Here is a 27,613-nt window from a genome sequence, read left to right as displayed (position 1 = left end):
CCCCCCCCCCCCCCCCCCATTTCAAAATACAAGCCCCACAGAATGAATTCTAACTGGAATGCTTGTGATGAAGCCTGTCATTTTAGTGTCAAACATTATGATTCTGTCTCCTCTCCCCCTCTCTCACCCACCCAGTCTCACCCTTTCAAAATAAAAGCCCCACAAATACAAGCTTCAATCCAAGAGTATGAATCTAAAATGCAGAAAAGAGAGTAGCGCTATCTCAATTGAACCTGAATGACACTACCGGTAACATTAGCGTGTGTATATATTGCGATTTCTTCGGGCAGTCGAAGCCACACTGTCAAAATTTCTAAAATTAGGAATTTTCTAGTTATTAAGCCCGATGGATTATATACAGTGTGCTTTGGCACAGGCAGTTTTACTGCCTTTGTGCTACAAAGCCACACTGAATAATAATCGTTATCCAGAAAGTTTGGCACACTTCTCCTCACACAGCATTGCCAACACCTGGGCAAAAAATACATCAAAATGTGCGGCCTGATCGGGAATAGTGTGCTATTTTTTAGAGAGATTCACCCAGCGGTTTTCCTGAAAATATGAGCAAAATTTCTCTTTGGGCCCATATACATTGACGTAGAAAAACGTTTCAAAGTTTAAAACGTAGACAAAACGCTGCACTTTATTGAGCCAAATAGACATTTTGATAGCTAGCACAGTTTTCGTTAAGTCACAGATTAAGTTTCAGGAAAATTTTGGGTCCGTTTCAGATTTTACAGTTTTACTGCCTTTGTGCCACAAAGCCACACTGAATAAACCGTGCAAATTCAGGATATCTATTCTCGAGATAAACACAAATGACATGAGGGGGCTTTTCTTGTTTGTAAACAATGTGAACATGTACTGTAATGTAGTCTTATATTTGTTTTCGTATAAATTTATGTTCTGTTACTTCTGTATTTACTGTGCTTTTCATTATTTTGGGAAATTTTTCAGATTTGTAATTAGATAAATAAATGTGGGCGGCTGTGGCCCAGTGGTAGAGCAGGGTCGTCCTTCAATCAAAGGAGTCCATGTCGATGTGTCCTTAGGCAAGACACTTAACCCCAAATTAATGCCGCAGGCTGTTCCTGCTGTGTATGAATGTGTATGAATAGTTAGATAGTCCTGATTTGGAGGTGGCACCTTGCATGGTAACCCCTACCATCAGTGTATGGATGGGGGTGAATGACATGTCGTGTTAAAGCGCTTCGAGTGGTCGGAAGATAAAGCGCTATACAAGTACAGTCCATTTATCAGGATAAAAGTAAAAAAAGGTTTTCGGAATAACAAAACAATGTCTCAATTCATAGATCATAGTTTTATGTGTGTAGTTCTTATTTGTGTGTGTGTGTGTGTGTGTTGGTAGAACTGTTTGTCCTTGACTGTAGGAATCAATAGTAGAATAGATCTGTTATTGACATACTGTTTACAAAGACTATTCACTTCTCCCTGAGTGAAATACATTTCTCTGACTCTGGCCAGGTATTTGATTGGCTGCCTCTTACAAACCATAGTTAATATGGGGTACTCCACCTCACAGTGTGGTCTCTCTGGGTTTTTGAACACATGATGACCTTTCTGTCTCTTCCCAGCCTACTGCCAGTTGATGAAAAAGTTCAAACCATCAGAAAAATAATCAGTTAAAGTGTGGACAGATGAAGCTACAGCACTTCTACAGGACTGTCTAGAGTGCAGACTGGTACATGTTAAGAGATGCTGCCACCCAGGAAAACCACATCATTCTTGAGGAATATAAATCTACAGTGACATCATACATTAACAAATGTATTCATGATGTGGTGATCACAAATACAAAGAAAATCATTCCCCAAGTCTGCTTTCAACAGGCAGCTAAATGTATTGTTTGCCGCTATTGCTTTGCGGTCAGCGCTAGTTCTCTTATATGTATTGAGAGGGAACCCTAGTCACGGTCATAACTTTATAACAACAATTAACAACCCACAACTAATGCTCTTTAACAGAGGAAAAACACCACAGCACAAAGTCTGTGACACATAAACAATTTGTAACACTAATTGTACATTTATAAAATTTCACCGCCGAACTGCATGCTGGGTACAGCTCGCTCGCAAGCCTGCTTGCTAGCACAACAGTCTGCTAACAGCTTAGAGAAGCTCCGTCGCTCCAGTTAAGTTACATTAAAGAACAGAACAGAGCGATGCAGGATGAACAAAGACAGACCGGAGATACACCGATAGAGTTTGACACATATGCAACGCTGATTACCGTGTAATATGTGTGGTATTTGTTATAAATGTACATTGGTGCAAATAGGGTGATAAGAAGCTGTACAGGGAGGGGCTTAGGACCCAGGGGAATGTGGGTGAAGGAAACAGGAAGAGACGGAAGACACGCCACACAAACAGCTGTTCACTGCTCGCCACGATCCTGTAAACCAGTGATTCTCAACTGGTGGTTTGTCGCGGACCCGTTTTCAGTGGGTCGCGGTACTTTGCTTTATGCAGCGGAGTTATTCACGCTCCTTTCCAGTATTTACGGCACTTGTTCAGCGGTGCAGGAAAAACACCAACCAATGCGTTGTAAATCATGTCACGTGATGCAGTTTAGCCAATAAAATAAGGGTATTCTGATACGTTTCCTGACGCCAGTGAGATGTACCCACACCGTGACACCGGGGGGAGACAAGGAAAGACGTTACAGAGCAGAGCAACGGATAATGTTAGATGTGACAGTCAAATATTTGTATGATCTGGTCTGCTAAAACGACCACAATCATTAACCTTTACACTAAAAATACTGTGTCAAAAATGACTGCTTAATAATTAAGTGCACGATTAAATATGCATTAATGCGGTAATAAAATACCGTGTAACTGATGAACACCTCAGATCTGTTCTGAGAATTGCTACAACCAAACTGACACCAAACGTTGACGCACTGGTTAAAAAGGGTGACCAACAACACTGTTCCCACTGAAATTAAATGTTACTTGTAATTTATATTAGTTCACACAAACACTCCATTCATCTGCTACTGGCCTAGCCCGTCTGTCAAATGTTAAAACTCAATGTGGCCCCCGAGCCAAAAAGTTTGCCCACCCGTGCTGTAAACCCACGACTGCAATCCCTACCATGAAGAGAACTCTTTTCTGAAGTTTGCAGATGACATCGGCCAGATTTCAAACGATGGCACTTCATACAGAGAGGAAATCAACAATCTTGCAGAGTGGTGCTCAGACAACAACCTACTGTTCAACGTCAGTAAAACCAAGGAGCTGATTGTTGATGTTTTTAAAATTAAGACGTAGACACACACCCATTTCTCTATGAGTGAAGCTGAGGTGGAGCAAGTGAACAGTTTTAGGTTCCCCAGAATCAGCATCACAGACAACCTGACATGGTCATCACACATCTCCATTCTGGTTAAGCTGTGTCATTTTGGCAAAAACACACTGTTGTAGAATAGAAATAAACAAACCTTGTAACCTTGAACAGTGACTCAGGGAATCAGAGCTACTCACCGTTTTAAACTTGAGCAGGTGTTTCATGTGCATCACTCCCTTGCTGTAGCTGGCTGGTAGCAGTGAGTCGTCCTGGCCGTTAATTACTGACACCAAGTCCCACAGATTGCTACTGCCTCCTGGAGGCTAAAAAAGGAGTATGCACAAATATGTTCAGAAACACACACAGACGCACACTCAAACAAAGGAAACAAGTAATATATATATATAATAACAATAAACTATGTTCAATGCAGTTGTTTACATGTTGACATTTTTTCTGGTAGTATTGTAATGTACTATGTAACAAAATATGTGTCTGCATCTTTACTGTTCAAATTAAAACTAGAGAAAATTCTCAATAACTGCTTGTGTTTAAGTGTATACCTTTTCAATTACTTCAAATCTCAACATAAATGAAAGGTCAACTTCTTCTTCGATGTTCTTTTAGTAAAGAGAAGCGTTTTCATCAGTGTTTTTTAGCAATTCAGAGTAAATACTGGAAAAAGGGAGAAGGGTGCCTGCCTTTGTTGACTCACCTTCCAAATTGTTTTCAAAAAAATTGTCCAATTGTATTCAAAGTCAAACAGTTTAAATGAGCCTCATGCATGATCAACAAAGATACACTTATGGTTAAAACCTGACTGTGGACAATGTGTTACATGACTAATGTCAGTTACAATGTCAGTCACCTCTGAATGTTACATAAAGACAGTTTGTTCTTAGCTATGAAAGCTTCTTACATGTAAACAGCTACTCATCACTATTACATCAAATACATGTAACCTATTATAAGCTTTTGTTAATATAACTAATCTTCTATCGCTTGGAAATTACATCACTTTTATCTTGTGAGGAAAAGCCTGAAATTGCAAATTGAGGCCAAAAGAGGGAGACAATATCAAAGCAAAAGCTATCGAGGTTTGATGGACTCACCTTTGGGTGCCAATTATGCTTCCTCATTTCCTCAGATCATGTAGCCTCCCGCCCATTAATCAACCAAATAGTCCAAAATAGTGTGCCAGCAACAGAGAGAACCTTAACGAAACAGACTGGCAAGCTGGATATTCAATGTATAAACTGATTTTTAGATTTCCAGTTCAAATATGCAATATCAGCTGGGCTTTTGTCATGAAAACAAAGTCCCCTGTAGTGAACTCATGTTTAGCAGCAAAAATCTGAGGCAATCAATGAGGATCAATTCCCAGCTGTGTGTTGAAAGCTGTGAGATGAACTGCTAAAAATGCAGACACAGATTGCATCAGATCGTGGAGACAACTGTGAAAAATGACTGTCTATAGACATTCTGAAGGTATCACACTGATATCATCCCCAGTCATAAATAAGCATTCACAATGTAGGTACCGAAAAGCATTCAGAGAACCAGCGGAGTTTCTTGACCCTGATGTCAGAGCTCAGTTTATCCAGCTCCTGCTTGATGTCTCGAGACACTTTACCACAGAGCATCGGTGGAGAGCCGGGAACCATAGCTGTGTCTGCAGACACACACAACCAGCATGGTCAAATGAGGTATAAGAAGAAAACACCACCAAAAAGAAGTAAGCAGGATCCTGTTCTTACCTGTGTTTCCTATTATCTTTTCCCAAGGCTGGTTGGTGAGGATGTTCAGCAGCAGTGGAGAGATGAGGGGTGTGAGAGACCAAAGCCTCACTGTACTGTCTCTGCTACAGCTGGCCATGGTGAACGGACGACTCTGATGACATGTTAAACCTACAGACACACACACAGTTTGGCAAATGCATGTCATAACAGAAATAGTTGGGTAGTATTGCAGTAGTTGAGAGTTACGGTTCAAAACTCTATGTTAGCAATCATGTAATACCAAGATTCAGCAAAGTAACTGGAGTTCTACAAAATCCCAATAACCATCGTGGAAGGCTTTCAAAAGGAAGATCAGCCAGTTCCTGTGCATGTGGCTGGACCTGCCACGGAGCCTAAGCATCACCCTTAATGGGCACCAGTGGTGGGCTATCAGGGCCTTCAAGGTCTTCTCTGCTGGCCTAAACAGAATCACAAAGTTATAGCTATTTTATAATTTAATAATTTTCCATAAATACAATACAACTACGTCAGCATTAACGGGCAGCTCAGTTTTCAGGTGCAGCTCTTAGTTGGAGGAGTAAGAGTTGAAATTGAAAGATATGGAAGAAATTATAACATTTTTAGGGTTTTGATTGGTGTAGTTTATTCATTTTTGGTAGCAATTTATAATAACTACACACTATGAAGCATTAGTTAAGTATGAGTAAACACTTAATTCATCATTTATAAAGCATTGTTCCTACATTAATAATTCATTAGTATACAGTTCATAACAACAGTTGTAAATGTTTTATTCTTGATTAATAAGCCCGTCTATTGTGTTTCATTATTGTGTTTTCATACTTTATAAATGATGGATTCCCCATTTGTAAATGAAGTATTATATATTTTACAAACCAATTAAGGAGTTGTAGATGACTAATAAGATCATTTATAAAGTGTTAGTAAATGATAACTTATTTAGATGTACATTATTCATGCATTTATATATATATAATGGTTAGGGACTATGTTAATATATGCTTTATAAACACATATTAATACTGCAATTCATGATTAATTCATGATTTATTAAGGTAGTTACTACTCATTAGTAAAGTGTTTTATGTGACCTCATCTAAAGTGAGGACTATTTATGCCTTATAAAGCATTTATTAAGTATTTTGTGTGACCTCATTTAAAGTGAGGACTATTTATGCCTTACAAAGCATTTATAAATGACATTGAAAGGCCAGCAATGTCTCAAAACACATAGTTTTTGAACAGAACTGGCAAATAGACACAACACAAAGTGATCAAAAACATATTAATATTTATTGCAAGATGCAAACAATATACTGTTAAATACAAACCTCTCAGCCATTAACCAGGAGCTTTGCATATTAGTTTACATTTACTTATTTAATTATTCATTTCATACCAAGCATATCGGTCTCATTCACATCCACTCCACATATAACAGCTAGTTAGCCATCTGTCACCTGGATTGCTCTATTTACAACGGAGGTGACGTGTTAGCGTGCGCCTGTCTCAGGACCTCTAGTGTTAGCTGGAAGGCTAGCTAGATGCGTGGATCCGCTGCATGTTTGTTGGATTGATGTGTCATAATGAGGTTATTAGGAGGTAATTCAAATGTAGTAGGACAGCACAGAAGGCCCAGGTATAAAATGCACGGCCCGCCACTGATGGGCACCTATCTGCAGCTTCCTTTTAGCTGTCCGAGAGAGGAGTTCAAGGTCACCCAAGCCAGAGAAATCCTGCTCTAACAAGATTCTGCTGATGCCAAAATCTCATCAGCAGGCATCAAGGTCAGAACGGGAAAGAAATGACATGTGTCGGAGGCAGTTGAGCGGGTCAAGGCTGTGGCATAGTATCTTGATGGGAACTGTGGCAACTGGTTGGGCCAGACTCAGGAGAAATGCAAGATCTTGCTGCGATAAAGCCTGGAGAAAGAAGAGTCAAAAGCTAATCCAGAAGGAGGTGAAGGAAGCAGAGGTGAAGGAAGCTATAGAAGAATGGCGGTAAGTGCAAGCAGGGGGCCTGGACCCAGTGGGAGCATACAATTGGCTGAGAGATGACCTGGGCAGAACTCTGGTAGGCGAAACCATACCGATTGAAGTTCTTACTCCAGTCAGTGAATTGACTTGAATTGAATTAGACGTGTGCTCAGAAAAACAATACACAACATTACCAACACTTTATATCTTTGCATTTATATTTCCCTCGAGTGTACGTCTCCTCCAATAAGTTTGGTCACAAAGTTAAAATAAATAATGCCACACGTTGTTAACCGAGCACAGTCAATAACTGTTTACTTCCTCCACAAATCAAAAAAACCTGCGATTACTGCATCAACTAAACAGGCATCTACCAAAAAAAAGATTCTGTTCACAAATATTTCTATTATATTGGTCTTTATTTTTCGACGAATGCAACGTACCAGACCCTTTTTATCAGAAAAGGTTTCGTCCAAGCATTCATGATCCACGTGGTGCAGTAGAAGCCACGACAACAACATCTCCGGGCATGAAATTTCTTTTTCCCTTTGTCGTTCTTGCAATAACAGTAGATACTCATGAACCCATCTTTTCCAGTAGAGATCGGCAATCATTTAGCATTGCTTCAGCTTAACAAAGAACAGTTTGAAACCCTTCATCGTCCAAACTTTGCTGACGGAGGACAAAACTTCCAATCTTTTTGATCTTCCGTATGATGTGCTCCCAAAGTCCGAAGACCGTTCAATGTGGTTATATTTTAAAGAAGCTAAGGCTTCTCTAAGGTCTCTTTCTGCTCCCACAAAGTTGGTACCGTTGTCCTCACCACCAGATAAATCTTCGCAAAGCGTTGATATGTGAGTTTGTATCAAGAGAGTAAGCAACATCCAGGTGCACGGCCCTATACTTGCAATGCAAGTGAAGATTACCCCATAATGTTTCATGATCTTACGTCCTCTTTTCACTTAAACTGGACCAAAATAAACCACAACATTAGGAATGGAGGGAGATCAGAGACAATTTTCTTCACCCGTCTTTCCTCTGTAACGCTTGCAAAATCTGCAATTTGCTATGATTTTCCTTACTGCAGCGATGGCGTTTGTGATCCAGTATTTTCTCCTTACAGTGGAAAAAACATGATTACTCCCGCCATGGCCCAGCTTTTCATGAAAATGATGGAGAATAAGATTTGAGACATGCTTGTCTTTCAGGGGATGTTTTATATTCTCTGGCAATTTTCCTTTATTCAGTTGTCCTCCAACTCTCAGAAGCATTTCTTCTACAATCGGATCCAGTTTGTAGATGGTGCTAAGCTTTTGTACTTATGGTTTGCTAGATGTTAATGCAGCAATTTTATTGTGGAATCTCTAAATCTAAAACATCTGTCTCGATGCACAGTTGCAGACCATAAGCCCTCTCCATTGGCAGTGTCACGGGAGTTCACGGGTAGGACCCAAAACGCAAGACCACAGGAGACAGAGTACGGTGAAACAGACTTTATTTAGCCAGAGTACAGATGACAGGAAGGTGTGGAGCCCGTGGTCCGACACCAGAGATTAGGCAGATCAACGGTGTGAGTCCCGTGGCTCAACACCGGAGGGCTGGCAGCTTGACGGCGTGATGTCCCGTGGCTCGACACCAGAGAGTAGGCAGATCGACAGTGTGAGTCCCGTGGCTCGACACCGGAGAGCTGGCAGCTTGACGGCGTGAGTAGTCCGTTAACACAATGGAGGGCAGAGCGGCGGTGAGTTGTCCGTAAACACAAAGGAGGGCACGGGGGATTCCCGGACCGATGGACACCGGAGGCAGGCGCTCGAGGCCGAAGATGCAACGGGGTTGAAGGGGTTGAAGCGGGTGAAAGACGGTACGACCTGACAACCCCAGACTGCAGGACCAGAGTTTATATAGTGCCAGGGGAAGCGTTAGTGGGACCTGAGTCTGGTGTGTCAGCCTGCAGGAGGTAATCGGCTGGAGTGGCTGCAGCTGTGTGGCCATGGGAGGTGTCTGGTCTGACAGGGATCCTGACAGGCAGCTTATCTCTGTCCAGATCCAGCTCGTGCAGATTCTTCGATTTGTATTCTTCTTGAATGCTTTGAAGCACTTACCGACTATTATTCATCCATTTTGTGAGATTGAAACCTCCTCTTTTACAAACAGCTATGAGGTTCTCAACTATGCTGACAGCATCCCCTTCAGAGGGCAGGCTCTTTAAAAGGTCATTCACGTAGAAGTTTCTGTTAACTGTGTCAATCACTTCTGCAGGAAAGCTGGTTTGGTTATCCTCATCAGTCTTCCTAAAAGCAAGGCATGCACAGCTGGGTGAAGATAATGCCCCAAATAAATGGACAGTCATCACCACAAGAACCTTAAGAAATCCAAATGTTCCTCTGCCACCTTGACTTGGACCGCATAAGGACTCCCACCAGCTGGTCAGATAAGGGCCTTGCAGAAGTTGACTGTTGAGCGAGACCCCTTTGAACTATTCGCCACACTCAAACACAACACTTAAAGTTCCTTGGACGATACACTCCACGGCAAAGTATATACCATACCCTTCCTTCAAGGGGTTCCAACTGACGTGGCACTCATTCAGCAAAGCAATTTCTACAGACTTGTTTTCATCTCTTCTTGGTCTTTAGAGGTTGTCTCATTAAAGTCATAGTTTGGTTGGTTAACAATTGCTCTATCCTGTCAAAAATAGTCCTGTTTACAGTAACTGCAGGGTAGTCATTCCCACTCTGCTTGTCATTGTTTCCTCGTAATGGACCATTAATCACCCACCCACCCACAATAAGGTTCCGACAGCATATGGTCCATTTCCATGACTGGTAATCACCTTCCAAGGTCAACATCAGCTCTTATACAAGGAATCTGAATACCTTATAGATTACACGAGTTAGCCAGCTCCTCGTCATAATATTGTCTATGGACACAGCCATCTCTTTCTGGGTAAATACATTGGGAAGCTCATAGAAATGTTTGCCAGATAATTCGGAAATTTCCAAGCAATTAATAATGCAGCTTATTAATGCCTTATTATGACCCATGGTGCGTAGATGAATTTTAGCTTTTCGTCCTTCAGTGGAAGGACTGTCCCCCACTTTTTCAGAACACAAGGTACCAGTGCTTCCTGGATCCAGAAGAGCATATGCCTCAATCACCTATTTCCCATTGTGCACTTCACTTGTACTGGTAAGATGGGAGGAATGCCGTTGCTGTTGCCAGTCCCTGTATGACCACAAGTTGAAGTAGTTGCGCAAGTAGTTGCGTATCTCCATGGATAATCCTTTCCCTTTATCCAATATGCAAAATGCTGGGATGAGTTTGGTTGCATTGCACGCAAGTAATTCTTGCTTAAGTGTCCTGTGCACAAGCAACCGAAACAAAGACCTTTCTCCTTTAGAAAGTTTAACTATTCCCTGTGTACACTGCTCCAATGCGTGACTATGTGCATTACATTAGTCATTTTGCAGACGCTTTTATCCAAAGCAACTTACAATTCAGATTCTATCACATTTCTACACCGTAGGCACAGCTACGGGAGCAATTTTGGGGTTAAGTGTCTTGCTCAAGGACATGTGACTAGCAGAGCCGGAGCCAGGGATCGAACCACTGACCCTCTGATTGGTCTCTTCTATCCAATAGCACAACGAAACAATTACATCAGTAGCCTATCATTTTGCTGCTGTCTCTCTTAAATATGACTGTCTATCTACCTTCAGTACGTTCATGCTGCTGTTACGCAACACTTTCACATACCCATCTCCACCCAATCTTCATCAGATTCATCAGCTTCATCAACTCATCATTCTATCAGCTTCATCAGCCACCATCACCACCAGCGTCTAGACTCCACGGGGGGATGCTTGGATTTGTCAAGCTCCGGAGCAGACGCCCCTCCATTACAAATCTCCCCGTAGAGTCAAAGCGCCAAAGATTCTGAAGACTTTATCATCACATATCATCTGTTTATAATAAATAATTATCTTTTCTTTATCTGACTTTTCTCTCCTGATTGAAATCTCGTTTTGCCGTTGCAGCCAACTGTAGAGTTCTCCTGATGTGTGATGATTGCCATGACAATGTAGAGAGCTTTGAACGACTTCTGGCTTTCTTTGATGCTCCGAGGATTCAAAGTTGACTTATTGTTTTTGAGATGTAGCATCAGCCTGCTTAATAGTTTAGTTTAGTTATGAGATGCATCCTTGAAGTTCTGGTAATCAAATGCAACTGCTCTATCCCCAATGAACGACATTGATTGAAGAGACGTGCTGCCGTGAGGACTGCTCATACTGAGCCTCATATTTTTTGCCATGTGGATTGAGAGATGTTGGATGTTGTCTTTAATGGCCTCTTTCCTCACATAAGACTCCATTCCATCGGATTGTCCATCTGAATCACTGTTCAGTGCTGCTCCTTTTCTGAACTTAAGAGATCTGCCCGTTCCTCCATAGCGTGTTGCTTTATTAAAGTAGCAGCACGAGCCATGAGTGTGGCCTGTCTGCCTCTGCTTTAATGCGTGTAGATGAAGTAGAAGATGTATTGCTTTTGGAGCTTACATGACTTTTACTGGAGGTGTTTGATTTAACATTTCAAATGCTGTAGAATATAAAATGAGGTTGAGTAAGGCTCCTCTATCACAGTAATCTGCAACAGGGCAACTTTTGAGTTTTAGACAACCACTTATCAGCAATAAAATCCCTGACATTCACAACATTTTTGCTTTGTACCAGAGTTTATGTTTTTCTGCTTCATCTTTTGGGAGAGTCAAATGATTGGTTTTGCTTCATCACACCATGAACTTGTAAGTTGAACTTGTTAGTTTCATTTAATCTTTCTCTCTTTTTGTAAATTGCCAATTTTTTTCTATCAATGCTTTAGGTGTTCATTAACAGAGCATTTTTTTACAGTGCCCAACTCTGGTTCTCCCCCCCATCAAGTTCAGTCTCACCAACTGCCTGCTTATGATCAGCAAGAGAATCCTGAAGTTGCTTCATGTTTTCCTGTTCCATGTTTATAGTAAGTCAGTGACCTACTTAAGTCCATTTAACGTCAGTCTTTACACCCGCGAAACAATACTCGCACACATTGTTTACAAACAGCTGCAACCAATGCATTTGATTTATAACACCTATTAATGTGTGCACACACATTAACAACGGCCATTCATATTTTAGTCAGCGCTGAACATACCCCCAACGATGGCCGGCATAGACGGTCTGACGTCCCGATACCTGATGGCCCGGTAACACTCCAGTAGCTCCGGTGTAGTAGACTATCGATGTCCAATACATTTGGTTCCAAAGTTAAAACAAATAATGCCACATGATGTTAACTGAGCACAGTCCAAAACTGTTTCCTTCCCCAGTTATCAACACCTACATTTACTGGCATCAACTAAATAGGCTGAGGCCAGCCTAGGCCTGTAACAAAATCACCACCTATTGCTTGAAATCCATATTACTCATCAAATACATCTACAATCGCCTTTGTTTGAGCAGGGTGTGGCCAGGATGGTCTGCTCCCAACAGCAAGAGGCTGGCAGTTCCTGGTCAACCTAGGGAGGCAACTGAGGTTCACTGATATTATTGCAGCTACCACAGTGACGTGCGGTGAGGTTCGTGGCTGGTGAGGCACTGACTCGATCTTTCAGAGTCAGATTTACAAATATATGAACCCAATATAGAGTATCTTAAATCACTATTCAATTGGCAGCTTGCACATTGACTACTGGTTGTTTTTCATATCAGCATTCTTTGCACACACATAGGTAAGGTACATATTTGAATGCACCAGGAGCGTGTGTGCCGCGATCTGCGACCTGCCCCACCAACCTGTTTAAGAAGCGGAGCGCTCGCGGGATCCCGCTATAATCTGTGTAACAACCACGGATTTATAAAGAGAACAAACAACACATAAAAGTTTACTTTACCTGTCCGCCGTTGAATTGCTGTTGATTTGGTCATATTTCCCTGTTTTTTGAGAATTGTTTAAGCTTAGATATTTAATCTTAAATGTTTGCGGTCAAAATATAAGAAGAAGAAGAGAAGTGTAGAAGAACGCCCCCTTCATTGAGGCAGAGGTACTGTGTGCCTCCCCTCTGTGCTTTTTCACTGCGGTTTCTGTCAGATCAGCAACGACTAAATATGTTCTACACATACGTGAAATACATGACCTATTCTATGGAAAGAAAGGACATATAATACAAGTGTCAACAAATATTACAGTGGTGACAAACAATGAGAAAGCAAAAGCCACGCGCTCAACCCAGTTTGTTAGGGATTGCACAATCTGAGGTGAGGCAGATCTCTTCGCTGCCTTCACCTCGCGTGTCTCCTCTCTGTTTGAACAGGACATGCGCAAATTCAGCGATTGTGACTCTAAAAATGCTTAAAATTATTGAAATCATACAGAAATTACATTTATAGCACAGATCAGTAGAGAAATTTTATTTATTTTTATTTTATCATTATTTGTTTTTTACTTTTCATGATGACAGGTGAGGCTCTGCCTCCCCTGCCTCCCCTGACCGCAGGTCCCTGCAGCTACCACATGTTGGCAACAGAGTAAGAGGTTTTGCTAGAGTGTAATGGTATTTTTTTCTGTAGTATATATTTCTACTCAGTATATTGTATTCATGCATAAGTAATTTTGCTCTGAACTTTGTTGAACTTCACTGTGTCTCTGTTGTACAAAAGAAGAATTATCCCTTGCCTGTTCACAAAGATAACTAACTGTGTTGTATGAGAATGTTCCAGCACCAAGGCCTTTGCTTTGGTTGCTGACCGTTTGTTTTTGAATGTTGTTCCTATCAGTCTGAGACCAAAAGTCTGAGACTGAAATGTCTGTAACATTGGCCATCGGCCCCCACCTTTGCTCATTCTGTATAAAGAAAGCTTGTTCACTTTGTTCTTGGTTCTTCCTCACTGAGACTGTACGCATTCTGTTGTGATGAATGAACCTTCTCTGCGCAGAGAATAAATACTTAAAAGACAACCTGGTTTTTGGTATTATGTATTTCAGCATTAAAAGACTCACGCAAAGCGGGTATAGGAATATTTTCCACCACAAGAGCAAACTATCCCCTGGGAAGATTGGATGGAGGATGGGCAAGAAAGGAAGAGAGCCAAGTATGTAGACCTGGTAGCTGAATGTTGATGGAATGGTGGAAGGCCTGCTGTGAGCCAGTTGAATTGGGCTGCAGGGGCCAGTCTCTACATCGGCCCTGGGACTATTGGCGAATAAGATGAGCCATCAGGAATGTATTGGAAGCCCCTAAAAAGGCTTCCCATTGGCTCTTGTTGAAGAAGGGTGACATTTGGCATAATGTGCTACATGAACACAAGTCAGGGCTTGATCACCCCCGGCTGGGTCGTCCAGGTAAGGGTGTCTGATGTCAAGACCCGAAACACCTGAAGAAATCGAGTCCATCGCTGACGATGTATCCAGGTTGCAGCACAAGGTGTATTAAATAACTAACTGCAATAACTGACAGCTTTTATTGCATTTTAAGTGAAGGACCTTCACTTCATCACATGAATAATTGACACCCATCATATATCAGCTGTATAAAAAGTCTAACAGGTTGTTCTGTTTCAGGTTGTTCTGTCTTACCATAGACATCAGCTCCGTGGTCGTAGACTGCATCTAGACATGTGCCATCTCTTGTGTCCCACACTCTGATTGTATAATCCCAAGAACCTACAAAATAATACAACATTTTAGAATTTGAATTCAACAACCTCTGACAGCATAGTCCCTTCAATACAATCCATTGTACATCGTACACATGTCAGCAAAACTGTCACTAATCTAAATGCAACACCACCTACTCTGTCATGCATCATTATGTTAAAAATGCAATTAGTAATATATTATAAAGGACTTGCAACAGTTTTATGCCAGTCGCTCAATTGTCAGCTAAATGGTTGCAGAGATTTTAAACAGGCAGAGTATAAAATCATGGAAGGAGCTTTAGACTCAGTGTCAGAAAGACGGATAACATAAACTCTGGATCATACCATAGTAACTGACTCTGTGAACCTATCTATGTGTGAACCATCTCAGAAGCACAATATGAGCTATAAGCAACAGCTGATAAACCTGAAAATTAAATGCATAATTTGCTCAAAAACAGAGGATTGCAGAGGAGACATGTTTTTCCTACAACTGCCTATAGAGATCTTCCATATCATCAGTTGATAGCGACAAAAATCGTACCAAGAGGTTTCTTTACATAAAGCTACTGGCTTCTGGCTGACCTGTGTACAGCTCTCTGATTCAATTCCACAGAACCAGTTGTTACTCTAAATATAAACCTCAAACCCACCATCAGCCTTTCACTTTCTATCCACTGTAACATTTTGTAAGGCAAAATGGTGACAGCTGTTACTAAAGAACATAAAAATACAATATATATTATATATTATATATGTTATATGATTAAAATATATACATTGAACAGAACAATAGGTGTAAACACTGCCTTGGTACTTATGTTGATTTATTTTTTGTAGTTCTTAAATATCTGTTGGCCTGTTCGGACTACAGTGGACAGACATTGACAAGCAAGAACAAAAGTAGCTGAACAGTGGAGACAATTACAACACATTGATCACAAAACAGTTGGTGTAAAAGAAGGTAACTGGAAAATCAAAAAAAGTACTTCTCATGACGTTACCTGAAATAAGGAGGTACGGAATCTCTGTGTTCCACATCAAGCCTCTGACAGGAGCTGCATGACCACTCAACACATTGATACACACATCCTGTGTGTAGTCCCATATACGAACAGTGCTGCACAGACAGACACACAGACAGGGGTTTCCCTTTTCATTCATTTCAAATGATTACATAAATGCCTAATGCTTGTTTTCTTCCCCATATAAAATGCAGGTATATTCACATCAATGACTGCAGAGTTTGAGTTATAAATGATTGATAATTACTTTGTGTGTTTAACAACAGATAATAATACAAAAGAATGCCTGTTGTATATGTTAAACATTTCTGATACATCTGAAATAATTAAATAACTTGTTTGCTGTCTGAAGTTAGTCCTCGCAAAAGACAAGTCAATCGATTTAAAAATAAATGATAGTAATCGTGTGCTTTGGATTTTGGTGGGTGACATCAGGGATTGGTAATGACATTATAATAATACACAATAAAAAAGATCTTTAAAAATCTCTTGACAAATAAAAAAAAATAAAAATAAAAAGGGACAAATAATTGTTGGGCCAATGTTTTGAAACTGGTAAAAATGTGTTTCTACATGTCAACTCTACAAAACCTCTTTATAAAAATCGTTTAAGATTCCATTTCATTTAGAGTTTCAAAATGACACATACATGACACATTTCATATTTGGCTATCAATACATACATGCTGTTAACACACAATGTCCACATTTTGTAATCCACATGTTTACTTGTATGCGTGATGTATATGTTATAATATTCTTATTTGATTTCTTGTTCTTGTACCTTATCATTTTGCAGTGAAACAGATTCCAAATTAAATGTCCATCTCATCCAAAAAAAAACTATTAAATAGTGTTAATTTGCAGTACACAGTAAATTCCCCAGTGTCAAATATGCATTGTCAAAGTATATGGACTCTTTCAGAGTTATTACAACAACGGCAAGAGTAATTACTACCAATTTATCGGCCAGTGTTGGTGAAAATAATCAGAGTTAAACTTTTCACTGTATAATATGCAGTGTCAAAGTGCATTGACTATTTCAGAGTTATTGCAACAACAGCAAGAGTAAAACGTCCCCCAGTGTTGATGTCATTGTTCACTGCGACAAGTGTTCTCTGGAAAGAACTCTGTACTCTGGTAAGCTCCGCCCCCCTCCTTCTCCTTTCAAACGGATCAGGAGTTTCACCGTGCCGCCATTATGCACTTCTCGACAGACTGTGGTAAGTTTCTCTAAATCACGTATCAAACCAAATTTTGGCATTTCAGCAGAAAAGAATAATTCGAATAGCTTAATATTGTTGTTCAACATACACTCCAGTTGTTTTTGTGTCTTGAAATACCGAATAGCAGAGGGCTAACCTGACGGAGTTGAAAGCTAACGTTAGCTCAAATGTGCTCGTACATTAAGTTAGCTAGGCTAACTAGCTAACATCAAACTCCACAATGTGGGCAAGAGAGGTCAATGTGGAGGACTGACAGTGTTGTATTGTTTTCAATGCCCATAGATGACAGTAAATAGCAAATACTGCGTGTGTGGGGAGATGTGATATTATCTGGGACAAACCTTCCCTTTGAGTGCATGGGCCCTCCTGCAAGGATTCACTTTAAAGCCAATTAGTTTAAATTAATAGTTTATTTTTTGTCTGTTAAACTGAATAAGCACTTTTCAAAGTAACGTGAGCGTTATATTGCTGTCTACATTTATATTCAGTCATTTTTAATGTGTGTTTCACAAAAGCTAGTTAGTGTTAAATTTAACCTCAGTGTTGTCTCAGAATGAATTGTGTTGTAGGTCATAATGTGATTTCACTTTTGCTGTTTTTACAGATACCATCATGTGATTTAAAATAAAAATCATCGTTTCACAGTTGGAAAAATCTGCGTTGGCCAAGAAACCTGGAGGAGAGCATAATGTCAAGGAACACAACCGGACGAAAGGTGACTGAAACTGAGGTAATTTAGATATCTCTTCTTCAAGCACATCTGTTCTTCTACGATTGTGGGAAAGATATATATATATATATATTTATTTTAGGGCTGTACTCAACTCAGAACTGTGTCTGTTAAATTGGATGTGGCTGTTCAATATGAAGAATTGTTTGTTTGTACAATTTCTGCCAGCAAGACTTGAGTCATTTACTGGTTAAAATAGTTATTGTTATTCAACTTAGAGACAACTTTCTATCATCTGCCAAGATACTAATAAATTCCAAACAAGACCTTTACAATAGAGTCATGAGGGATGTCAATTTAAAATATTGTATCTGTAACTATATGTTTTAATATCAAATTTGAGTGCAGTTAGATTTACACCTTGAGCAGATAAATTGAAATAAAGGTAGAAATCTGTGAATCTCTCCTTTAAAAATGTAATTCAAACACCTGCTGGTATAGAAGACTATCTGTGGCAAATCAAAAATCCAATATTAAATCTAACTGTAGTCAAATTTGATATAACATATAGTTACAGAATTAGTATTTCAAATAAAAAATGACAACCCTATGATTTTAGTTTTTCTCAGTTTTCCCAGCAGCAGTACAATGTCTGAAGGCAGCAGATAATCAGAATATTTAAAGCCAAAATAACATCCCAACTCTTTCAATGGCCAATCAGATCTTAGTTTGAATTGCTTGGTAGATTGCAGATGATAGCGAAGTTTGTTCTAAGGTGAAAAGGACTTGAATTGTACTCGGATGTGTGTATCCTCTAAATGCACTGTAAACACACAGTTTTCAGTGTTTACAGACATTGTTAAGATTGTACTATTCTAAATATACCATGTCTTTTAAGAACAATTTATTTTTTCCATCTTTGAAACTGAAAGTGATGTTTAATTGTTGCACAATGTAGCACAAATGGGAGTTACACTTGCATCTCTAAACTGATGATGAAAAATTGTATGCAAACTAATGTTTTTTTATTTTTAATAAATTGTTATTAAGATATGGATATAATGGTGTTTGTTGTTTTTTCCCCTGCAAACATTTTTTGTTTTATTGTTTGAAGTGTTAGCTGACATGGTAAAGTAGAAAATGCAAAACTCTTAAGTGTTCTGTTGAAGAGTAAAAAAGGAGTAAATTGAAAATAAGGTGTTGGGTAAGAATTACACTAAGGGAGTAAATATGTTTTAACACTGGCAGGAGTCAGTTAAAAAGCAACACTGTATTTGGAGTAATTTCTTAATCAATACTTAGTGTCAAGTAGGTCCAACACTCATGAAGAGTAACTTAACTAGTTAATTTTGATTAACACTCAAAAAGACCTAGTGTCAAATTTAAATAACACTACGAGTGTTATTTACATCATAGTGTCAAATTTGAGTAACACTTCTCAGTGTAGTGTAGTGTAAAATATGAACTCTAACCAGAGTTAAATTGACTCTAAAAATGTAACACTATGTCCAGTGTAGCTTTAACACTCTGTAGATAGGGACCATATGTTCACTGAATCAGTGTTAAAATTGACTCTATAAGTGTTTCATTGACACTGTCGATTTTACTCTGTAGCTATCTGTGTCTGCACTCACCCATCATCTGATCCAGAGCACAGTATTCCCTCTCTAAGTGGAGACCAGCGAACATGGAATACTTTAGCTAAGTGCCCAGTGAAGACCTTTAGAGGCTGATCGGAGCTGGTGGCCAGGTAGTACACACGAACATTTTTATCCTCACAGCCTGTTGCTATCATATCCCTAAAGAGAGAGAAAAGGAGACAGGAAGATGTGTGTAAAACTACCAAATGTCACAATAGGGTTTATGTGCAAAAAGTTTGGACAGGATGGGAACTGGTCTGATTTTGCAGTCCCAGCTACACTCGTCTCCATTCTTTCTCACAAAGAATGGCAATTTTGACCAATTCTTCCTTTTTTTTTTTTTTTGTTTTATTCTTCCAAACCTTTATTAGCCTCCTTTTTATCTTTTCTGTTATCCTGCTTTGTTTATCTAGTAGTATCCTGTAATTGTGTTTCAATATGTTGTTTCTGTTGAAAATAAGTTTGTCTCTCAGGTCCAGTTGTATATAAACTGTTTAAATAAGTGAAAGAAGTATCTGACTCTCCAATGCATATTGACCTCCCCACTGAGAAAGATGGCTCATGGATTAAGGTCCTACTTGTTGTTTTGGCTCCAGTCACAACCAAACACAGCAGCCGGATGTTTGTACTTATGGAGGATTTTACCATCGATGGTCCGGATGATACTGTAGTCAGAAAAACAACAACGTGTAAGACTTCTATGAAAGACAAATATTGTGCTTTATTATTGTCAGAATAGAGGTATCAGGGAAAATGAGGACTGACCAGAATCCATCTCCACTACAGGTAGCAATCCTCTTAGAATCCTTATGGCTCCATGATATACAGAATATACCGTTCTTACCATGCTGGAGGAAGACAGAGAGGTCGTCACTGCAGACATCATACCATCCATAATTTTGAATAAGTTAGTCAGATGTTTCACTAAGGGGCAGTTAGCAAGGATAGAGTAATCATTTATAAAAAGCTAATTTTCACTTTTAAATTGTAATACGTTTTTTTAGATTGTCAGCAGAAAAAAGGGGGAGACAGCCACCACATTTTAACTTATTAAGACAAGTGATTAACTGGTGATTTTCATACATGATACACAGATTTGTTTTGCAAGGCCATTTGGAACTGAAAGTCAAAGGAACCTCATTAAAGCGAGTGATGATCTTTCCTTTCTTGACGTCCCAGATGAACGCTCCATTACGAGATGTTGCGCCTGCAATGCAGTTCAGGTCTCCTTCAAAACACACACAAAGGTCACCAACACATAAGCAACAGATGATGAACTTTATTGTCTTTTGTACCACATACCTGACCTGTTTGTGTATGTACTTGTATTCTACGGGCCGGGATGTTTAGGTTGTGTTTATGTATGTTTAGATGTTCTGATCACCTACAGTGGATTGTAAGTCCTTCCTTAGTACTTCACGGTCAAAAAGGTTTCATGCATAAGCTACTTTTCAACCGCAGGAAGTTTCCCCCAGAACTAGGAATCTTAAGAGAACCTCATTACTTTTCAACCACAGGGTCTAGGGTCTAGGGTCTAAATTAAGTCATGGGACATTTTACCCCCCAAAAGACCCTGGGACCTGTTTCAGAAAGCAGGTTTAGTGAAAACTCGTGAGTTAGTTAACCCTGAGATGAGAGAAATCATGGGTTTTAAGTTCCAGAAAGGTAACTTAAACACTGGGTCTGTTAACATAGTAACTGACTCTGTGAACCTAACCTGCTCGCTAGCAGGTTTTCTTTAACAAACCCTTAACTTCTCTGTCTCCTCCCTCTTACAGAGGCTGTTTCATTTCCTCATTCATTCACTCCCCGTATCAAAGCGCTTATGAAAGCACATTAATTAGTGTAGGTTTACTGTCTCTCAGAATGTTAATGTTTGATAACATTAAAAGTAAGTTAGGCTTTGCTGTCACTTTCTGACTCATTTTTAAAAAGGCAAAGAAATCGCAAGCGGAGAGGGCGAATGATAGAAGGGACAGCGGCACGGTGCTGTGAATAAGATAAAAAAGGTTATTTCCTGATTGTTTCAGATGATTTACTGTGGACACTGACAATCTTAGTTTAATTTTCATCCTCTGCATTTCAGTCATAACATCCAATGTGCAGCAGTAAATAGTATGCAGCAGTAGATGTCGTTGCAGTGAGACACAACCAAGTTCTTTTTTTTTTTTTTTTTTTGTGCAACATGTTTTTTTTTAGATAAAATGTTTACCCTGCGACCACCAACAGCCCTCGTCCCATGTCATGTTGCTTTTTCATACTCCACAGATAAATTTGTCTAATCTTAGCAGGTCTTTAGAGCACTATGAAAACTCTGACAACAATTGGCTGAAGGAACCTTTTAGTACCTTAAAAAGTAGTCCCAGGACAAAAATTACCAGGAACGTCTTGGTGGAAACCTGGCAATAGATTTTTGTGTTGGCTGTATGCATGCATGAGGCTTGTAGTGTGTGTAGAGGTGGAGCTAAAATACCTGGAGCCCATGACAGGGAATAGACCACTCCTTCATTGCCGGGGGAGGTGTAAACAGCTGTTAGCGTGTCTGTGTCCCAGATTTTGATGGTTCCATCAAAACTAGCTGTGGCCAGCAGGTTGTGATCATCTGGCTTAAACTTACAGTCAAAAATAGTCTCTACATGACCCTGGAAACAACATTAAACCAAGTCAAAATCACAGTACAAGGCTTCTTCATTCAGTCATGTGTAGGCATGTGTAGGCCGTTGCCTTTACAAAGGATGTTAAAGAATACCAAGTCCCGTAGGAAGTCCCATTTCTTGGCCCCCATGTCATAGAGTCCCACCCCTCCATCCATAAAACAGCACACAGCATGGCCAGGAGGCAGAGAGAAGGACCGGTTCTGAGACAGGGTTGGGGGAGGTATAGCCTCACTGGTGGAACTGGTGTGGTGACTTTTACTGGGAGAACAGGAACTCTGAGCTGTAGAGACAATATCTGTTGTGTTATTCTAAAAATCTTGGTAATCCTTACATTTCCTAACAGTTAACCTTATTTCAGGGACAGAGAGTTGTTGAGCTAATCAAATGAAGCCACACAAGAGGAGAAGTAGAATTGGTCAGTGTTCGAATGGCTGCTTTATTCCCACACAGTGTATTTAAGAAAAGACATGATATTTTCAATCTTATCTGTTGCGCTTTGGTGGCTGACACAAAGCTGTCGTTGAGAGCACAAATCTGAAGATGTGGATTTACTGTCAAACTTGCATTTGCAATAATTTAATTTGGCACAAGATTTTGATACCATAAAATAGAACCCCGGCGACTTATAAAAGCTGTGGTGTATGTATTTTTCAGCTCAAACCACTTTTTGAAGTTCAAAAGGTTTTAGTCCAAAACATACCTACCTTTCTTGGCAAGTGGGGAGTTTAAGACATGCATAGCATGAAATCCGGTCTTTTTCAGTTTAAAGCTGTCCAAAGGAGTGGAGCGAGACACATTCCATACCCTCAACACTCCAACCTGGGAGTCTGACAGACAGATAATGCAAATGTGTTGAATATTTGTACTGGTTTGTAAACGTGCCCTGTCATATTGAGCATGTTGTATTAATATAAACTCCATCTCCTATCTTAAAGTTGCATAATACTAAGTATTTCTGTATTTTTAAGAAGCCAAAGTATAATAAGTATTAATTAATATGCATCAATACATTGACAGAGGCACTGTGGCAACAACAGGTCCCACATACCAGCTGGCTGAAAGGCAACTGTAGCGGTAAACACATGAAGGCAGAAGAGAACCCAGATCATACGCACATCCCACACAGAAATGTCCAGTCTTTACCTCCGGTGATGAACATGCCTGGTGCAGAGGGAACCCAGGCCAAACACTGAACTGATGCAGCAGCTGAGGGGAAGCAGAAGGATGTGATACAAGCCAAGGCCTCGCTGTCCACCAGCCTGATGCCATTATGGAGGTTAGACACTGTGATAGAGAGAATTTTTTCATCATTTAGCATCTGAGGTTGCAATTATTGTCACAGAGATTTGTGTAATACCCAGTAACTGAATGGGTTGGACCCATAAATAGACCCAGTGTTTGTTATTTTATGGTACTAAATTGTAATTGCTCAGAAAACACAGATAAACAACTGTATGCTAAAATCAAAATTGACTTCATTGTTTTATTCTGTATGTCTTTTTGAAGTCCTGTTTCTTATTTCAAATTCAAATCACTCCAGCTAACAAAATACTGGTGATGTTGATCATATTTTGTCCCACCTAGTAGATAGTCAGTTGACAAAGGGTCCCATTCTAGAGCACTGACTGGGTCCTCTTCATCTGTTCCTTCTAATGACTCTGGACGCAACACATGCTTTTGGCCTTTACTCCCTAAACAAGAGAGGACAGACAGAATAATGAAAATGTGTGTTTACAGAAGCATACCTCTTATGGAAACTGAAGACAAGAGTAGCGTTAGACTTTGTAGAAGACTGATGGCAGGCCCAATTCTATGATGGTAATGTTGAGATTTATTTCACTGGGCAGCGGAGAGATAGTTTACTCATAAAATCTCTTCTAACAAGATCGACATTCAGGGAGAGGGAGGAAATTGAGTCTGTCTCCAGACTCCAAGTGAACGAAAGGTCACTTCCACACCTTCCTAGGGAAATTTCAGAAACCGTAATTATATGCTAAGAAAGAATTTCTTCGGGAGGCTGACCAGGATTTGCACTGATACATATTGTGGTCTTTCTTGTGGTAAATGAAAACATTTTTTCTATTCCTACAACAAGCACAGTATACTGTATGTTATAGTTAGGCTCAATGTGTATGCCTCCAAGCAATGAACGAAAGTCAAAGAAATGTCCCCCAAAAAATCCACACATAAATGTGAATGTGTTTTAATCAAAACATAGGTACCTGGCTGAAAAACAGACAGACTTCCATCTGTGTGTCCAAACACCAGTTTGCCCTTCTTGGTGGGGTGCCATCTAAAGAGACAGATATCAGACAGGAAGGAGTGGGCTTCTTTATGCACTGTGACCCCGGGGTCAGTACCGCCATATACCCAGATGTACAGCGGGCCGCGTTGGGAGACAAATGCCACACCGTCAGCAAAGTTCCAGCACCAACTTACTGATGCAGGAACACCTGGGAAAGAAGAGGAGACTCTTTATGCAGGAAAGGACATTGCCGTACTCTAACCTTAACCATCATCCTCCCAACTGGGGTCCCCGCAGATCCCAGAAGTATACTTTTTGTCATATCTCACAGGTGCTATATTATATTTTGACTTTGTCAATCAATTTGTTCCTAATGACTTTATATCATTGTTTTCTGTTTCTGTTTTAAGTAGAGCTGGGTCCTGGAGAACCCCCGTCAAAAGCACCCAATTGCAGCCTATTCAGTTTTAATAGATTGAATAGAATAGATAGAACATTTAAAGTATCACACACTATCAGGGGGAAGTCATTTTGACACAGACCTCATGTGCTGTTCATTTTCCTTTTACACAATAAGCAGATTAACTGTAACTTAACTATACATGACTAATAACAATTTGAGATGACCATTTTGCTATGATGGTTGTTTCTTATAGTACTTTATTCTTAGGGTCCCCAGAGACCACAGCCGGTAGTGCGTGTATATCAAATATGTTGGTAGGCTGAGGGTGAAACACTCTAGTGTGCCAATAAAACCTGGTGTGGATCATCTATTAACCTTTAGTATTGTCCAGTCTGGCTACAGTCTTCTGTTCTGCCAGGTTCCATACGATGAGCAGGTTATCAGCAGAGGCTGACGCAAACAGATCAGGGTTGTCAGGACACCAGCTGATGGCTGTTATGGTCTTCTTGTGCTCTGACATGATTGACCTCAATTTAAATTCATTGTACTGCAGATCCAACTATAACAAGGAGACAGAGAGAATGACAAGGAATTAAAGAGGGGGAAAGTAATGCAGTAATGTCCTTCAAACAAAAGTAAATATAACATCACATGGGTAAATGGGTTGTAGTGTATTGTGTTTGAATGAGTTAAATAGTTCTGTTTAAGATTTGAATACATTGCACTGTGTATAATTATGGTTTACGGGCGTTGCAGCCCCCAAGATGCATGTATTGTGGTTTATTGCCTATGGATACCATTTGTATCTGTACACTGTATTAGATCAACCATACAGTAAACTCACATTTCCTATGATAAAGGATGAAAGTGGCATGCTAACATAATGCCATCTTAGATTTGAATTATTCACCACTCTCATTAACACAAATACACACAAGTACTTTACCTGGTAGATGTATATAGCCAAAGTAGCACAGTAGGCGAAGCGGTCTCCACTAGCAGCACACACATCTTTATTCCAGGGCTGACAGCCTGCTGCCAGCAAGCCCACCTGCTTCACCTTGGCCATTATCACCTAGAGACACACAAACACATGTAGATACTAATTGTGTTATATTTAAGTATTTTTTACAAATCCAAAGATTCAGCTTTTGCATAGCTTTGAGTTATATGTTCTGTGTATTTCTATATTCTGTTCAATCTTTGTAGACAAACAAGCATTTTTTGCAAATAACTTACCAATAACTGATCAGATTCTCAGTATCTCTGGACACATCACAGCTAATATGTATGTATGTTAAACAGAGTCTAAAGATCAGTTGTCAGCTGAAAGACAATCATCTGTGCTTTTATATTGCATTGTATTGTTAGGTGTTGTGTGGCAACACCAACCACACAACTGAATCAACACCTCTCTATTATTTGTTGTGACTTATGGATTGAATTCTAGTGTACAGTTCTGTTAGTACCAGAGTAACACTCACAACATATTACGTAGATCCACAGGTTAAGGAGGATAAGATGATTAAGGAGAAAGAGAGGATTTAATTAATCTCTGTTGTGATTGGCTAAAATGGCTGCTTATTGTTAATTTTAGGAACTGACTACTGACTCAACAACGAGTACAGTATGTCTGAATGGTGGGACTGTACTCATTATAGCAACTAAACATCTTCAAACCAAGAGTTGTAAAAAGGTTCCTGTAAAAATGTAGTTCCTGTATTAGTAATTCTGTATTAGCCATTTTTTTTTTTTTACCAAATCAATCCCAAAAGATAAACCTTTAGATAGAACTGTGGCCTACATGTCATACTTGGTATATTTGTCATACCTATGATGTTCACCCAAACAAGGGAGTAAGGATTTCCTCTCAACAGTAATCTTCAAAAAGATGTTGACCAGTTACCCTGTAACCTCTTCCTGCGAGTTGCAAATTGGCTGATTTACATATAAATTTCTCTTGAACATTAATTGATGGTGTGATCATCTGAACAATAATGGTGCAGTTGTCAAAGTAACGACCACACAACATTTTGACCTTTCTTGACATCTCATGATTACATTTGACTTGTATTTGTCGGCAAGCTAATGTCTTTGACACGGTCTACCTCCAATGTTATGTTAATCTCCTACAGCCCAAAGCCACTGTCTTGATTTTCTTGATTCTCTTTCCATGTCTTTCCTTTTTCTTGTCGAGTTTGGAGTTAGTTCTTAGTTCTCTGCTAAAGAATTGATGGCGTCCAAGAGACGTCTTACACAGGAGTTTTAACTTGATGACACGTGCTCTGTTGTTCATGTCGTTCCTGTTTAGGACATTTTTAAGAACTATCACCACTTGATTTGAGGCTGAAGGGCTGCACCAAGCAACAACCATATTGATTACATTGTTCTAAATGTTGTTTCTCATATTTACTGTATGCTCACCTCAGAGTGTACATTAAGCTATAACTTTGCAATAAATTGTGTGAAGGGTTTAAGAATAGACAAATACTTCAAATATGTTTTGACAATGTTTTGTGTTTCTAATATACAAAAAGTGAAATTTGAGGTGTTTCTTGAAATTTAATTCATCAATCTTTTTAGCACCATGGACTGCAGCATTAAACTTGCTGTTAAAGGGAACATATGCTAATTTTCAGGTTCATACATACTGCCGAAAAAAAGCAGAGACTGTTATGATTGGCTTGAGCAAAAATCATGGGGCACTTTTGCAAAGTAGTTCTAAAACCATGGCCAGTATATTCTAATGAACCCGCATTTAACATAGGAAGGGGAGTCAAATCTGAATGGCTTGTTGAATCACATGTTTTCTGATCTGGGCAGCTTAGAAAAAAAACTGACTGGGTTGTCTCATTTCACAGTCTTTGAAAATGAGTATTCTCTATACAGTAGATTGGCTCAGTCACCCAGCAAACCAGAACAAAACTGTAAAAAGATGCAGTCATTAAAAGACATGTTGCTATTGTAAAATAATTGAGGTGTCTCTTAAAATTGTACATATACTTAGATAAGACAATGGTGCTGTCTAGC

General features: G+C 39.6%; 1 protein-coding gene and 1 long non-coding RNA gene across 6 annotated transcripts in view; one reads left to right on the top strand and one right to left on the bottom strand.

The window, feature by feature from the left end:
* The window catches only part of wdr17 (WD repeat domain 17), a 55,023-nt gene that overhangs the window by 25,536 nt on the left and 1,874 nt on the right, over positions 1–27,613 (bottom strand). For 4 of the 5 annotated variants that reach the window (XR_004213440.1, XM_031867040.1, XM_031867041.1 and 1 more), the window contains exons 2-18: positions 25,530–25,658; positions 24,959–25,142; positions 24,158–24,388; positions 23,516–23,626; positions 23,079–23,219; positions 22,640–22,762; positions 22,028–22,215; positions 21,752–21,920; positions 20,415–20,506; positions 20,044–20,126; positions 19,857–19,943; positions 19,273–19,437; positions 15,722–15,837; positions 14,656–14,742; positions 5,066–5,215; positions 4,850–4,980; positions 3,506–3,631 (exon numbers count right to left, since the gene is read on the bottom strand). Coding sequence is in view for 4 of the 5 variants with exons in the window: in XM_031867040.1 (XP_031722900.1) it covers positions 3,506–3,631; positions 4,850–4,980; positions 5,066–5,215; positions 14,656–14,742; positions 15,722–15,837; positions 19,273–19,437; positions 19,857–19,943; positions 20,044–20,126; positions 20,415–20,506; positions 21,752–21,920; positions 22,028–22,215; positions 22,640–22,762; positions 23,079–23,219; positions 23,516–23,626; positions 24,158–24,388; positions 24,959–25,142; positions 25,530–25,652 (2,307 nt within the window). In the remaining variant the exon portion in view is untranslated. The remainder of the gene's footprint in view (positions 1–3,505; positions 3,632–4,849; positions 4,981–5,065; positions 5,216–14,655; positions 14,743–15,721; positions 15,838–19,272; positions 19,438–19,856; positions 19,944–20,043; positions 20,127–20,414; positions 20,507–21,751; positions 21,921–22,027; positions 22,216–22,639; positions 22,763–23,078; positions 23,220–23,515; positions 23,627–24,157; positions 24,389–24,958; positions 25,143–25,529; positions 25,659–27,613) is intronic. The other variant, XM_031867042.1, reaches the window with a different exon arrangement.
* LOC116394178 (uncharacterized) lies at positions 16,849–18,695 on the top strand. Its single transcript, XR_004213441.1, has 2 exons — positions 16,849–16,965; positions 17,573–18,695. It is a non-coding gene; the product is annotated as an uncharacterized LOC116394178 (long non-coding RNA).

The sequence above is a fragment of the Anarrhichthys ocellatus genome, unplaced genomic scaffold (genome assembly GCF_004355925.1).
Source record: "Anarrhichthys ocellatus isolate YVR2014 unplaced genomic scaffold, GSC_Weel_1.0 scaffold38, whole genome shotgun sequence".
Lineage (NCBI taxonomy): Eukaryota > Metazoa > Chordata > Actinopteri > Perciformes > Anarhichadidae > Anarrhichthys > Anarrhichthys ocellatus.
The sequence above is the reverse complement of the archived record's forward strand: the minus strand, read 5'-3'. Positions and strand labels throughout refer to the sequence as shown.